Genomic DNA, 15891 nt, shown 5'->3' with positions numbered 1-15891 from the left:
GATTCAGTATTATGTGCCTTATGTTTTTGAGTGAACATTGACAAAATGATCCGCAAATAATGCTTTCTTCACTCAAAAACTGAGGTTCATAAGCTCAAATTAATGAGGCCTATGATCAATCATTTTCAAAAAGAAATACAAAACCTGTGATAACTGGAACAAAAACGACTTGACAAAAAGATTGAATCCAAGATTTGTTGACAATATGACATTGTGAGAGATTAACAAGCATTTTTGAACGGAAACATCTAATTAGGTAAAATATAAGATTTTCAGCACTTCAAAATGTTAACTTTAAGTTTTTCTTTATATCAGATTTAAAAAGTTTCAAACTTAACATAATTTGTCTAATGTGCTTTTTGTTTTTAAATGGAATCTGAATATTCAAAGCACGGGATTACCTGAGGATTTGATCTTCCAGACCAGACTTGGTAACAGTGAAGTTGATGATGGTCACTTTGATGCACACCTGATACAAATAAGTCACAAAACAACTATGGATGTGTAGCTTAAAGTAGTCATAACATAACTTGTACAGTATCAACATTAATTGAAAGCAAGCTAAATAAATACAGTAACTTGCTCTGGTTTCTCCACCCTGTCATCATTTTGACATTTATGAGATACAACTGGTGGCTCTGAGAAAGGCAGAAAATCATTCAAATTTGAATTATTAAAGCAAAAATCGACCTGTAATTCTAAATAGCAAAAACGTATTCTTTAGGGGAATGTAAATAATGACTGGGATTATCTGCTAAATGTATCCGCTAAGAGATGCTACCTTTCCTCTCTAAAAATCCTCTCGAGGCAAACTCTGTGCTTTGATTGGACCTTTGTGCTTTGTATTTGCTGTCTGTCTGTGAGAATGTTTCTTTAGTCCTGACTGGTTTGTCAGCACAGCTCATCTCTCTTCATATAAGCTGAAATGACAGGTCTGTCCTGTCTCTAATGCTGGAGCTTACAACGGCACATCCCTATTTGACAGGCAACCATATCTGGTGGTGTGCTCTCTGCATGCTGCAAGCACTATTGCCCGTGGCCTTGTCTGTTATGATTGCTAGGGCATTGTCTTGTGGCATGTGGCTGCTGATCCGCATCCACCCCAGAATACTGCAGCAAGAGTTGATATGGCGTGGAGCCAGGGAGGGTTTGCTGCACAAGGTGGTGCCACAACAGATATGTGAAGGGCTGGTGCCAGCCGTGTCCACTTTGCTACAGTGCCAAATCTAGTTGACCTTAAACAGGTGTCAACCTTGATCCCAGAATGCTTTCTAAAATTCCCCCTGCCATTTGCACAAAATAATCTGAGAGGATAAATTAACAATGAGCTGCTAATGAAACACTGACAGTAATTACATTAACAAAAAGACTGCGGGGGTCAGACATTTGCTGGGAAGAATGAATTATCAGTCACATGGTTGGAAAAAGTAATGTGAACACCTAGGAACACCAATTCCACATATTGGAAAAAGTAATTTAAACTGCTAGGAAATGGATGATATTTCTTCCTACCACAATTAGCTCTTAATACAGCCTCCAACATTCTCCGAATAGATTCATATGCAAACGTTTGAATAGTCTCCAGTAGAATGCAGTATATCAGAACATCTGCAACTTGCTTCAGAGATACTGGAGATGGGAATCTGTTTCTCACTTTACTTTAAGAACAGCCCACAGTGGCTTGATATTATTCATTTCAGGTGAATTATAAAAAAGGCCAGGGCAGATATCAAAGCATATCTTGGTGTTCCAACTGTCCTGGTTTCATGATCATGTATTTATATTTTCACATTTTAGCACTGGTGTCTGTGATTTTGTTGCAGCTCTTTCAGTTTTCTGTTTTTGTGAAAACATGGTCTTCAGGATGAATACTGAGGTTTGCTTTCACTTCTGCTGCAGTAATGTTGTGTTGTTTGGACTTATTGGTTATTCTAAGTGTTTGATGGTGCCTCAATTTATTTTAATTTATTTTTCAGAAATGTTCTTTGCAGATGAAATATTGCCATGCTTTTTGTTCACAGTCATAATCGTAAAGTGTTGTTCTTAAAACACCAAACAATTAGGCTAAGTTTACAGACGCTCCTGCTAAAAGGGCTCCCATGATTTGCCTTTTAAGAAATCTGACAAATCAGCAAGCACTTGTACTTACCACTGCTGAACACAACTTATACTACACTGATAAACAAACTCGAGAATGTAGCCAATAATAGATAAATAATTTACATAAAATAAAAAACTGGGAAAAAAAAAAAGTTTATATAATATGATTTTTACTTTTTTGTTTGTTTTCTTGTAAATATAATTGTATGTATTTTTATCTTGTTTTCTGTGTCATTACCTCTGGGAGGTAGTGGGGATTGGCCATTTTGGTGGTCATGTAGAATCTGAAGTTTTTATCATAGTCAATGTCAGAATCTCCAAGTCGGATCAACGTTCTCCCACCTAACACAAACGTCTGCTTCAGAAGAATGGGCTCTAGAGCAGGGTCCAGAGTTTCTTTTAGCTGTAAACACAAAAACTGTATAAGTAAAATGCATGATATTTGTTTATTTTGCAGTTATGATAAATATTCAGCATTCAGTTTCATTTTTAAGTTAGATCTCTTGGTACAGATGTCTGATCCTGTTCTTAAAACTGATCTAAAAATAGATGCTAGGGGAAAACTATAAGCCTCAGTTGTCAGCAGTGAAAACAAACATGACTGAAACTAGATTCATCAGAATATCACATCTGGAATGAGTCACAACAAATAAACTGACTATAGAATAATTCATTCAAGACTGAATTAACCATTCAAAGTCAATCAGATTCCAGTTTTCAGTTCCTATCAACTCTAATACGTAATTTTCAATATTTACATTCTTATTTCAGCAATGTATTTGTATTTACATTTGACTACAAAGTTTCAAATGTGAAAGAAGGGTCAAAGTTTACCTCCTCCAGAAGTACAGGCATGCCCAGCCGGATGGCGTTCTCAAGTGTACGGAGGAAACCTGCATCGGTTAACTTGATCACCTTTAAACCATTCTTTGTCTCTTTAGACCGTATCCAACGATTTGCCTAGATAGAAAATGTAAAAGACTGCATTGCATGACTGTAAAAAGGCAATGTGGTGTAACCATACATAAAAATAAAAAAAGTAATAACAAATTTCCTTAATTATTGAACACATGTGAGAGTACGTCATACAGGAATAATGTCATAATATTTTGAGAATACATTCAACATTATCAGAATTAATTCTTAGCAATTACTAGATAATTAAAAATAATATTTTGAGAGACTAGCCTATATTGCACATGCAAAGGGGCACTGGGAGAAATTCCGGTGGCCTGGCGAAAGTTTTACATTTATGTGGGACTGTTAGCAGCAATCATCCTAAGTGTCATATACTCGCAGGGACAGTATGCTTTGAAATAATATTTCATGTGTTTGAATACATTCATTAGCCTATTTGTAGTGCGTCACTCACCCCCAATAATTGTAATAGGATTTGTTCTTTTGGTACTTTTAATATAAAACACAGTCTCAGATTTCAAATTCTGTCAGTTTAATAGTAAAATACAAACAATATGTCCTACAATAACGTGTTTTTCCCGCTCTTTAATGTGGCGTGACATCGCTGTATTAACCTCAGTTTAAGCAGCATGTAAATCAATCATCTTCTCAATTGCAATGAGACATTAGTTTCATTAATTTTGACTGTTTTTCATGCCTTCAGATGTTCCTTCATGTTTATATCATTCTATAACTTGTAATAAAGAGGAAAAACACATTCATAATTTGTATTGCATGATAAAACTGACAGAATTTGAAAGCTGAGCTGTGTTTTTTTTAGAAGCAACAATACACAAAGCTTATTGCGATTGTTGGGTGGCTGGCGCACTATAAATAATGAATGGATTTGAAGACATGAAATGTTATTTCCAATCATTTATTATGCTATGAATAAAACATCTTGAATAATAGTCACTTAACATTATTTACCTCATAAAAGACAACAATATAACTTGCATTAAGGAATGGGAGACCACTTCAACCTTTAGAATGTTTTATTGCTGTTTTTGATTAAATACATTAAACATTAACGTTATTCACACAATATACTGGCCTTGCTACCATTTCATTCTCAAAATATAATGACTTTATCTTTTTATCTTCTTGACTTTATAATCTTGTATTGCTACAACTTTGTTTTTTCACTTTATTCTCATGCTACATCTTGAGTGCATGAGTATTATTTGCACATGTATGTGTGGCAGAGAGACATGGAGAGAAACACAAATAAAGAGAGACATCTTTATCAGATGAAAAGGATGTGACAGATGTCGCATTGTAAAGAATCTGGGTTCAGATTCTGCTGAAATTAAGTTTTGTACTTTATCGAAATGTGTGTGTGAGACGTGCATCTCAACGTTATGACATCAATGCCAATATACAGAGTGGAGATGAGTTGAGTGTAGAGTGTTTGTGACATGGTTTTTGTGTGTATGTGAATGTGTGACAGTCTGATGTTTGAATGTCTGTTCCAGTCTCTCCAGAAGACAGAAGTCTCCCAAGAGAGACAGCCAGATGGAGAGAGACTAAAAAACAAATGACAAGAAAGAGCAGAGGAAAAAACAACGACGGGCAATTGTGCTGAAACCGGAGGACATTAATGAAAATGGAGAGGTTGGAATGGGAGAAAGATATCTGTATGGTAATGCAGGGAGGCTGCTTGTTTTCCTATTTGGGTTGCGAATGCTGTTCTTCGAACCATTGTGACACCTTCTCTAACCAACTGAACAACACTCTGCTATTAAAGATGCCTTTCACCTGAAGCACTCATTGATGTCCTGATGACACAGGCTACATGAAATCCAAAACTGATAGAAGCTGCATATTTGAAGGATGTCTAGGGATTATGTGACATTTAGGACTGGAGTCAACTTTGCCATCACAGAAATAAATCATTGTAAATGTAAATTAAAATACTGCATTAAAAAACTATTGGTTAACATTAGATTATTCTTTCAAAAACACTGTAAAAAATCTTACTGACCCCAGAAATTTAAACAGTAGTGTAAATTTCCAATGTTAAAATACTTCACTTATCCAACCTACTCTGAGTTAAATATAATCCACTCATGGGTTAACCCCCATGGATTAAACATGACAAAAAACATACAAATGCTGTGTAAAATATAAACCAACAGACATACAGTATGTACACTGTATACTGCTCATTTATAGTGTGTAAACATATAAATGACCAATTACCAATATGCAAAATGGCACAAAAAAATGATCAAGCCATCTGTAAAACATGTCAGTGGTCAAATGTTCACGAGAGATGGTCAGTGTTGTATATTAATGTAATGTACTGTAGTGTCTGGTGTCCTCTGGGTATTTTTCGTAATTCTGCAGTCTCTTAACAGTGGCTACAATAGGAATTCGGAGTGCTTGAGGGGAGTAGCTCATCCTGAGCCTATCCATGCCGGCCTCGGTCGCAACAGTGGGGAAAGTCTGTGGTTAGGCTATCATAAATGTTGATGCCACTATCAAGTTTGCATGGGGTAAACTATAATGATCATCTTGAAACAGTGTGCGACAGCTGCTTTGCCTGCCAGGAAAATAACCTATTAGCTTCCTTTTAACCTGAAAACAAGCTGCTTTTGAATGAACTGATCCATCTTTACCCTTTCATGAAGAGATTCTTTACTTTTAATGGTTATATGAGGCACTGGTGCTAGAAGCTATATTGTTCAGTGTTATTTAAAGGAAATGTCATTATTCAATTAAATCTTGCTCTTGTGTCTTGCATTGCTAAGGCACTGGAACACAGCATTAATGGAAGGTTTGGGAATGTTAGAAGTCACCTGATCTTGGGGGTCAATCATGAGTGGCCACCGGCGTCCCCGCATCACAAGGATTCCATTCTCTGTGGAAACATTATCCCGTGGCAAACCTTCGGCATTCCACAGTCGGATCTCGTAGGGATCTCCTAGAATGCTTATAAGACTGAAGTTGTCACTGATTGGGATTCCCAAGTTTTGGCAGCGTGTGATCCAGTGATCTATAAGCTACATGAAACAAAAAAAAAATGCTCATTAATCACATGCACATAGTATTCTGTAAGCTAAATGGGGCATTTGACATAGGTCATGATTAAGAGGATAAGACAGGCTTGACTTTAAAGACTTGCCAGATAATGTAATATACTCAGTGGCATTTTATAATTAAGGCATGCTGTGGAGTGAGAAAAGCTTGTGATCTAATACACTACCAGTTGTCTGTAATGGGAGGTGAAAGCTCCATAATAAGCCACACATGCAGCAGCGATGAACACATTTCCAATGACGTTGTGGATCTCCTGTTCAAAAAAAGTAATGCTTTCCTGCCATCGCACCTGCTCGTCTCCCAGAGCAGATGTTAACTTCCCCGAACGACCCAGGCGTACTTCCGTCAGAACCCTAGTTTTATCTACAACCCACACACAAACACAGATAAACATACACACAGAGTCATATAGGCAAACTGTGTCGCAGCTTAAAAACATGTGTGAGTCCATCTTGTGTCCATAGTCACTTAAAAATCCCATCTAAACTGGTTCAGACTTTCATAAGATTAGTCACCTAGTCATTTCAACAACATTATGACTAGTTGAGATAAAAATATGTACTTTTGTACATCCCTTATAAAAACAACACTCATACACACAAAATCCTACAGTTACTGAACACACACCATATATAGAACATTGCAGAGATAGAGATAATGTATTTTTGTAGGCCAAACCATAAGTTAGCAACACATCAGTTTCCTTAAAAAATACCCAATAGGATTTTTTTTTTTACATTGGCCTTCCATTGGATTATTGCAGAATAATCAAACCCTCTGTGACCAACGTTTATGATTCATTATGTTGTGTTCATCATGATAATCTTCACAAAGGATAACACCTGAATTTTGAAGTCTATATACAGTTGACATAAATAAAAAGCTGAATTAAAGCTATAAAATAACTACGCCATGGTTGCATGACATCACTAAGTTTCTAACATCTCTTAAATATTTTCCCTGAATGTTATGACGTTAGAATAGTCCAAAAGAATGTGATTATACACACAGTGAGGAGGTAAAAGCAAACTAGAGAGTAGATGAGTTTTAGCATGCAAAAATACATAATTCCCTGCAGCAATCTTATTTGTTATAAATGTAAATTTAATTCACTTGACTTTGCACAGTAATCCAAGAATACCCATTCTTCAATCCTCTACTCAATTCCATTGTCCTATTTTTTAATCCCTTTATTTGGCCCCAACACAATTTTCTTGATTTCTGTTATTGCATTATTATCATTAAGCACACTTAGTGATACATTTCAATAATTATGCAGTCGTGCAAGCTATCTGTCTCTTCATCTCTCTCTTTTTCTCTCACCCAGCATCTCTTTCTCAGCCACACTGGACTCATATTGCTCCTGTAAAGCTTTGATTTGGTTCTCCACCTCTTGTAGTTTATTCTGCTTTTCTTTCAAGGTGGACATAGTTGCATCTAACTCGGCCTGATAAAAACAAAACAAAACAAAATAATAACAGCAAAAAATACACAGTTACACATTCATAATGCAATAGAAATGATCTGTGTACAACATAAAAATAACCAGACTCACCTGAGCAGCAGCCAGTTTCTCACGTTTGGGCCCAACCTCTTTCAGAACTCTTGAGTACAGGTCCATGGCTCTTACCCACATACACATGGACTTGCAGGCCTTGGACACCTTTTCCACTTTCTCAGGCACAAAGTCTGGATTAGTAATGTATTTATGCAACTTCTGAAGAATCTGAGGTTTGATATTGTCCTTGTCATAGTCCATTAGCTTTTTCAGGAAGTTTCCATCACCCAGGAGCTGCTTTGCACTGGCCCAGTCTGTCCTAGTGGGGTGTAAACAATGGAGTGACAGGAATTGGAGTCTACAACTACTGTAGAAACTAAAACAATAGTTTTCTTTAGTTTAGATGACTTGGAAATGGTATCTGTTACTAAATATACTTCAGAAAGTGCAATTCAGCCAACTGAGTTATTTGTAATAACTAAATAAAATGATGAATGTCCAGTTTAATGAAAAAAGAATGTACAGTGAAGTCTTTTTCATTTTAAAATCCTACAAGGCTCGTTGTCCTGAGTTACTTTAAAGTATATAATGTTCTTTTCTTTTGGCAAATCACTATGGTTGGTAATACGGAATGTTCAACATACTGTATTACAACACCTCCACATTCTTTCCACCAATCCCTTAATTACATTATTAGATTTAACACCAGCTGGATGAATACGCAGCTGGAAATATAGAACAAAGGCGATTACTGTAACAGAGGATTTAATGTAGGTGATTTCCAGTCACACCAAAACGTATCACATGAAATTAATTCTTAAATATTTAACACCTGGAAAAACAGGCAATATACTCCAGAGCAGGTGTCTAATTTTATACTGGAGTTAATATTTTAAAACGTTCATATAGAACAATTAAAAGTCTCTCATATTAAAGAGCACACTGTAATATTAAGAAGTAAGTCAATATGAAATGTTCACTTCCGTAATGTTAAATATTTCCCAGTGAAATTGGATATTCAATGCCTGATTTTATCCATTGGAAATTAATTGGATAATGTAGTGTAAGTGGACTATATGTTAAGTGGCTGGAGGGTAAAATATGGACGAATTATTCACAGTAAGAATAGGAACTTGTATTAAGAAAGTAAAAGGGGTCAATTTTGATTTAATGTCGAGTTTAAACTCCACTAATCTGCCACTTAGATACAGCACAGGTTTAATATCATGAGCAAATTGAACAATTAGAAGGATAAAAGTACTGCAGAAAGAGAGGAAGGTGGAGAGACAGAAACATAGATTGTTCAGTCTGTTATGACATTTTAAACACCCATTAAATTGCTGTCTTATAAAGTGAATAATGAGCAGCTCTGTGGTAGATGTTAATGATGATGCTGAAAGTAAGGAGATGAAGGAGCAGGATGAGATTGATGACTGAGTTAAAAGAGCACAGATGCTCCACAGTCAGACAAGCTGATGTTAATATGGCCAGCACATATGGAGTCACACTGTGGAGGGTCTCAGAACCGGAAGGGGTTTGTGTGAGAACATGTTTTTCTGCAGTTAAATAAAAAAAAATTGGGCGTTGAGTAAATGGTGACAGAATTTCCATTCTGAAAGTGAACAACTTTTATTTAGGTTTCTTTAGATAAGACCTATCATTTATCACATGCTCGGTGCGATAGCAAGGCAGCATTTTATTTTCTTTGCAAGCCTTGGGGCATGAGTAGGACAGGTGTCTGATCAGAGCTACATCATCTTGGATTAAATGTGATTCTGCACAGTCCTCCTGGAGCAACATAGGGTTAAATATACATGCAGTCATTTTTCACCATTAAAAACCCCTGCAGAAATGATAGTACTGTTAATAAATAGGTTTCAATCCTGTATACTCACATGAGATGAAGGTCTAGCCTATAAATTGTATGATAATATATTATGGTGGCGGGGGGGGGGGGGGGGGGGCGTGGTTTAGCGAAGTCGGCAGTGGGAGAGAGAAGCAGGAGACGAATGGTGAGTGAGTGGGTTGTTTCAGTAATTGGCGTGGAGAGAGTATTAACACCAGGAGAAACAGGAGTAGGTGAGAGAGAGAAGGACTGCTGATGAGTGAACCTGCCCCGGCAAAGTAAGCCGGAAGTGATTAAGATAGCATGTTTGTGTTGGTGTAGTTGACACCGTGAGGATTCAAAGTGTTTGTATTAATTAAAATATCGTCAGCAGTCAAGCCGACCCCTCGTCCTCTTCCTTTCCACCCACAAACTCTCTACAAATATAATATAATATAATATAATATAATATAATATAATATAATATAATATAATATAATATAATATAATATAATATAATATAATATAATATAATATAATATAATCAAGGAATAATTGACTCCGGGCCATTGAATTATTAGAAAATCAGATGTGCATTATTTTTCTAATAATTCAACGGCCCTGAGTCAATTATTCCGCTTATACTATGGTTACCACCCCTCAAGACATCAATCAGATATTACATTTATTACGCTATTGTGGGTAGCGACTATTTCTTCCGCATCTCATCCAACGCCTCTTTTGCTAGTTACAAAGCGTAATTTTAAAGCTGATAATGGAGGCTTGAGTCATTGATAGCATTCTAATGCAGTTATTAATTAAGTAATTAGAAAGAGAGCGAGAGAGACAGAGACACAGGGAGATTGAAAGCTTGTGTGAATTAGGCTAACTTACCTCTCTGCGTCTCTAAACAGCACTTTAAGTTGCTACGCTATATGCTAACAGACAAATTTGTCAGGGCAGCGCTGACAACACCTTTTTGTGCAACATGCGTGACAGTTATTCCAGTTAACTATGCAAAGTTATATGGAACTGTAATGCGGTCAGGAGAGCTGCCTGGAACTATGTTCGCCGTGTGTTTCCCAGAAAATAATAGCACATTTCAGAACGTTCGTCAGCCAATCAGATTCAAGCATTCAACAGCCCCATAGTATAATATAATATAATATACATGAGTGGGGTATTACTGATATATTCTATGTTATAGAATAAGACTTGAAACCGCAGACAATATTTTAGGCATTCAACTCATTCCAAAAACCCATTGGATGATGGAACCAGAAGTGCAAAAATGTCCAGGTTTTAGGACTCCTGCAGCACTCTATATAACACATTATAATACAATATAAAGATGGAACTCACTTGTTGTTGAGTAGAATGCAAACCGCCTCCATCACAGTCATGACGAGGTCTGGTGGTTTGGTGAAGACACGCATTTCTGAGATGTCAGCTTTATCCAGGGCATTCAGGGCTTTGTTGGCACTGTCGAGTGCAGGCAGAGCCTCATCCAAATCACGCTGAGCATCGTCCGCAATGGCTTGAGTTTCTTCTGCCTTTACCTTAGCTAAAGCTTCATCCTCTTTCACGACCCTACGCACCTACAGGTAATGAGGTTCATTAGAGCAACTGTTAATGTTAGAAGATGTTCATTATACAAAGAGTTCATGAAAAATCATGAATAATCTAAACATTTTAAAGTTTTTGGGACTTCCTTCCAACATACAGTAGACATAGCATTACAAGTGGAACGGTAGAAAAAATAGAAGTATAAAACTAGGAGTTCCTGTGAAAACAGATGGGGAATTGTGGGAATATGAATAATACACATACCTGGTCAGCGTTCTCTTGATCCACAGCGAGTTTCTCCATGAGAGCATTGATATCGATTGATTTTTGTTTAAGCACAGGCTCCAGAGCAGAGAGGTCTTGCTTCATCTTATCAACTAATTCATTTGTCTCCAGCAGTTTAGTAAGACCATTTTTCACACGATCTCGAGCCTGTGCACACAAACACACATTATATTTCACACATACAAGTGACACATTTCTATGTTTGTCTAGCTCTGGTGGATCCTTTACTCTAATATATCATCCAGTTGACACGTCGCTTACTTTAAAATTTAAAATTGTAGCAATTTTTTTTCTTAAAACTTTTAAGACAGTAGTTAAGAGTCCACAATCTTAAGTAATCATGTAACAACATCAATCATTTATGCATCTATGCATCACCCATAGCCCAGTCTCCTCACCGCCTGCAGCTGCTGTCTCTTTTCTCCCAGCATGCTCAAGTACAGGTTAATGAGCTCTAAATAAGAGGTTGGCGTTGTGTAATAGTGTCTGCGCAGTTCGGAGTAAAAACGTTCCGCCATGTCAGTCACGCTAACATGGATCTCTACACACATCTCTGAAAAACACTGCTTCATCTCCTCACTGCCAAACTCCACATTCTGGAAGAAGGTCTGGGACACAGAAAGCAGGGCTTCGCGGGGCCACTGAAAAATAAACATGGAAAGAAAGAGAAAATTTCCTGCATTGTATCAAATTTGTTAATGCATCACAGAGTGAGCACAAGTTGTTTAATGAATTGTATTTGAAAAAATCTTTTAAAATATCATGTGTCATTTTTGGATGCACCATTCCTTTAAATGTTAATTTCCTTTTTCTGACTTATGTAATGTGTTGTCTTCCACAAAGGCAAAAATAGCATGCAGATTGCACTGAAGACATTATAATAGACTATTCTTTCATTTTATTCTGCAAGAACCATAGCGGTCACCTTGAAATATGAGGGGTGAGTGTGTTTGTCTGTGTGTATACAAGTAAACAAACATATGCTGATGGAAACAAATAAGCAAATAAAAGCAAGGTGAACCGACACACAAGCTTGCTGCTTAACATTAATGAGCAGCTGCAGTTGGCCAGCACAGAGCCATTCATCACACACATAAACACAACACTACAATGGACGGCACAACAAATAAAATCAACACTCTTCATGCAAACAAACCACACACACACACACATTTTATAGTAATTATCAGAACAGGCCCTTCAGCCAAAAAGCTCACAGAGGTCAATGAACATGCGTCTCATTAGATAAGAGAATGAAACTAAAGAATGAGGCTAAAGAGAGACTGACTGATAGGGGCACAGTGTCTGTATGTGTGTAAAAACTTGAAGACCCCTGATGCCCTCCTCTTTTTCATACTCAGTCTATAAGAAAGTACCATTTGTGTCCACAATATCTGATGAAAAGCACTAAAAATCTGATATTAAGTGTTCTAAAATTAAATATATTGAATTATAAATATATTCTATATATAAAAATATTATTTTATGTGACTGTGTTGTATTTTTATAAATATGTATAAAAGGTATATATATATTTTGTCCATATAGCCAGTTCACTGTATAAAAAGACTTCATACAAAAAAGATTTTTGAAGTAAATTTGTCAAGAAAATACAATTTCATTCTTTTTACTTCAGAATTTCAGGTTTAATACAATGTGTTGCGAAATAAATTTAAAATTGAATTACAAAAAAATATGAAAATTGAACTAAAAAATATTATTAATAAAAATATTATATTTTTTATTTTTTTATTTTAAATGCAACAATTGCTGATAAATTTTATTGAAAAAATATGTATTGGTTTTTATAATTATAATTATTATTATGTTAAATTATATTATATTTACATCTGTGAATTTTGATTCCGCCATCACCCCAACACATTTCTAACACAATACCACTTTCATTTTAAATGGCATAATGAACAGAAAGTTACCATTAACATTTTCTGAAGTTTCTATTCAATATTCAAGCAGAAAGAATTATACGGAATTTATACGGATTTACTCTGTATCAGCACTCTTGAAATGTCGTTCACTCAGATTCAAGGAACATAATTGTTATATAATATATTTTATTAATTTAGCTTGAGATAGCAGTATGCATATTTTTACTTAATACATTCTCTGGCTGTTTCATTTATTTATTTTTAATCTCCCTCTCCATTTCTCTCTCTCAGGGCTAAACCAAAACCAGTCAAAAATCACATTGTTATGCCTTTAGACATAGCAAATCAGCTACTGACAAGAGCCCTGTTCCCAACCATGATTACTGTGAAAACAGAGAACTTGTAGTGGTAAGGGCGGAATGCATAAGTAGCCTTTTTAAAGTATATACATTAGCAAAAATGAGAGTTGCTTCTTATCATCTTGGTATACTGCTGCCTGCCTTGCATAAGTGACTCTTTAATATGTATATAAAGGACTGGGGTAGCAATTTCCCTTATCAATGTCCCAAGCCATTACTGGACAGATTGGCCATGGAGAATAAATGTGCTCATATTCCTGATGAAGACCAAAGCTAGACGGGTCAACATTTGTTTATGTTTTCCTGCAACACACATTTATTTGGTTTGGTCTCATTTCAGAGCTGTGTAATAGAAATAGTGTATGAGATATACAGAGATTTATTTTGAATTGTTTGTACAGTAGATGCTGTTCTTATGAAATTTCATACATCAAAGAATTTTGAAAAAAGTATAATTGTTTCCACAAAATAATGAAGCAGAATAACTGCTTTCACTACTGATAATAATAAGAAATGTTCAAGCGCAACAAATCAGCACATTAAAATGGTTTCTGAAAGATCATGTGACTCCGAAGACTGGAGTAATGATGCTAAAAAATTCAGCTTTGCCCTGAAATAAATAAGTTACAATTTTAAATATACTAAATACTAAAAAAAAAAGACCATTTCACATTTTGGATTTTAATAATCTTTCACAATATCACTGCTTTTACTGTATTTTTCATCAAATAAATATCTTGATGCTCAATAAGAGGATTGAAGACTTTAAAATCCCCTAATGTTTAAACACTTTCTTTAACTTGGTTACTTTTACGGTGTGAGGTAGTTGGCCTCATGCCCAACCCCCTTCCAGGAGGACCGGGTGTTGTCCTTTGTATGGCCCATTTAAACAGTAGTGTATGTACAGTATACAACACTTCAGATGTCCGTGGGGATTTCAGGATTCATTGTATTTCTACTTTCTTTCATGTTACTTTAATGGGAACTCACTAAGAATTAATTGTGCCCACTGACAGTGTAGTTAGCATGCGCTGTCCTGTTGTTTTAGCAACTCATTTACTAAACAAGTTAAACAACCAAGTCCAAAAATTACTGCTGAACGCTATGTGCATGACACAATTGCCCATCTTGCAGGCCGATTAAAACTGTGCCTACCACCTGCTTTCTGTAAATAGCACTGATTTTTGTGAATAAGGCACATCTTTAATAAGCCTTTGCCTGTGCCTGTGCATATTTAAACTAAGTCATTGTTATTCTTTTTATGCACACATTTCCTCTCTATGAAATTGATTTTATAGAGAGAAAATGTGTGCGGTGCTAAAAAGAATAACAATGACTTAATTTAAATGTGCATATTGAAACACTGCATGTTTAAGTTTGGTTGCGGGTTACAGGCAGGGGATTGCATGCGCAGCAGTTTAGTGGAAACATGTTTAATGAATCCACTGCTCAGTGATTTTGGTTTGAAAAAGAGAGTGTTAAAAGAGAGGAGGTGTATTCTGACCTGTACAAACCAGTCAATGGTACAGCAGTTAACTAGTGATGGGAACATGCGGCAGCGTGAGCGGAAGGAGTCGCCCACAGGACTCATACACAGCACTATGTGCAGCTTCTCACGCACACGAGAGATAAAGAACTGGAAAACCTGAAGACACAAAGACAAACAGAGATAAGACAACTGACATCTAAACATAATTACAGAGCAGCTGAGAATATATAGTGACATTCTGCACTTGGTAAGATGGTTATGGCCATGTTGCAAGATTGGATGGTTGTTAGTTGTATCATGTACCTCATCCCTATTTCCCTCTGAGATGCCGGCCTCTTTAGCCTTGGGGCTAATGGCAGCCAGCACCTGTTTCAGTTCATCCTTCTCAAAGAGATTTGGTACTTCACCCGAGTTCAGCATGTTATTGATATCCTCCAGGAACTCTTCCACCACAATCTAAAACAGATGAGAAAAAGAAATCACATGGTCAAACAACATCATTCCACCAGCACTGGTGCAACACTAAGGCTGATGATACCACAGTGCAGCTATTGAGCATTTTTGCTAGGTAACTTTTTTTGAGCAATGTTGCTTGAGCTCTTTCCCATTAAGAATGAGTAACAAATGTCTATTTCGATACTTTTGATCCGCCGTGGGCCATGTATCTCACATTGCCTAAAGTTGCCCCATGTATCATCAGCTTAAACCTCATTCCCGCCCGGGTCACGGCACCAGTGTACTGTAGCCCATGCTACAGTACACTATGCTATCTCAGAGCAGGATTTGAACTGGCACTGGAGGCAGGCACACTAACAAAGGCGCTAATGACAGCAGCCTCTTGCATCAGACGCTAGTGCACCTCTTGAGATCAGGGGAGTGAG

General features: G+C 36.5%; 1 protein-coding gene across 1 annotated transcript in view; it reads right to left on the bottom strand.

Moving 5' to 3' along the window:
* Nucleotides 1–15891, bottom strand: part of dnah6 (dynein, axonemal, heavy chain 6) — a 67936-nt gene that overhangs the window by 17362 nt on the left and 34683 nt on the right. Inside the window, exons 49-60 of the mRNA XM_026204048.1 lie at nt 15314–15466; nt 15026–15166; nt 11672–11914; nt 11253–11420; nt 10785–11020; nt 7655–7916; nt 7423–7546; nt 6266–6462; nt 5859–6062; nt 2935–3060; nt 2339–2503; nt 402–469 (exon numbers count right to left, since the gene is read on the bottom strand). Coding sequence (XP_026059833.1) covers nt 402–469; nt 2339–2503; nt 2935–3060; nt 5859–6062; nt 6266–6462; nt 7423–7546; nt 7655–7916; nt 10785–11020; nt 11253–11420; nt 11672–11914; nt 15026–15166; nt 15314–15466 — 2087 coding nt within the window. The remainder of the gene's footprint in view (nt 1–401; nt 470–2338; nt 2504–2934; nt 3061–5858; nt 6063–6265; nt 6463–7422; nt 7547–7654; nt 7917–10784; nt 11021–11252; nt 11421–11671; nt 11915–15025; nt 15167–15313; nt 15467–15891) is intronic.

Source organism: Carassius auratus, chromosome 26 (genome assembly GCF_003368295.1).
Source record: "Carassius auratus strain Wakin chromosome 26, ASM336829v1, whole genome shotgun sequence".
Lineage (NCBI taxonomy): Eukaryota > Metazoa > Chordata > Actinopteri > Cypriniformes > Cyprinidae > Carassius > Carassius auratus.
Note: the sequence above shows the minus strand (reverse complement) of the source record. Positions and strands in the feature narration are given on the sequence as shown.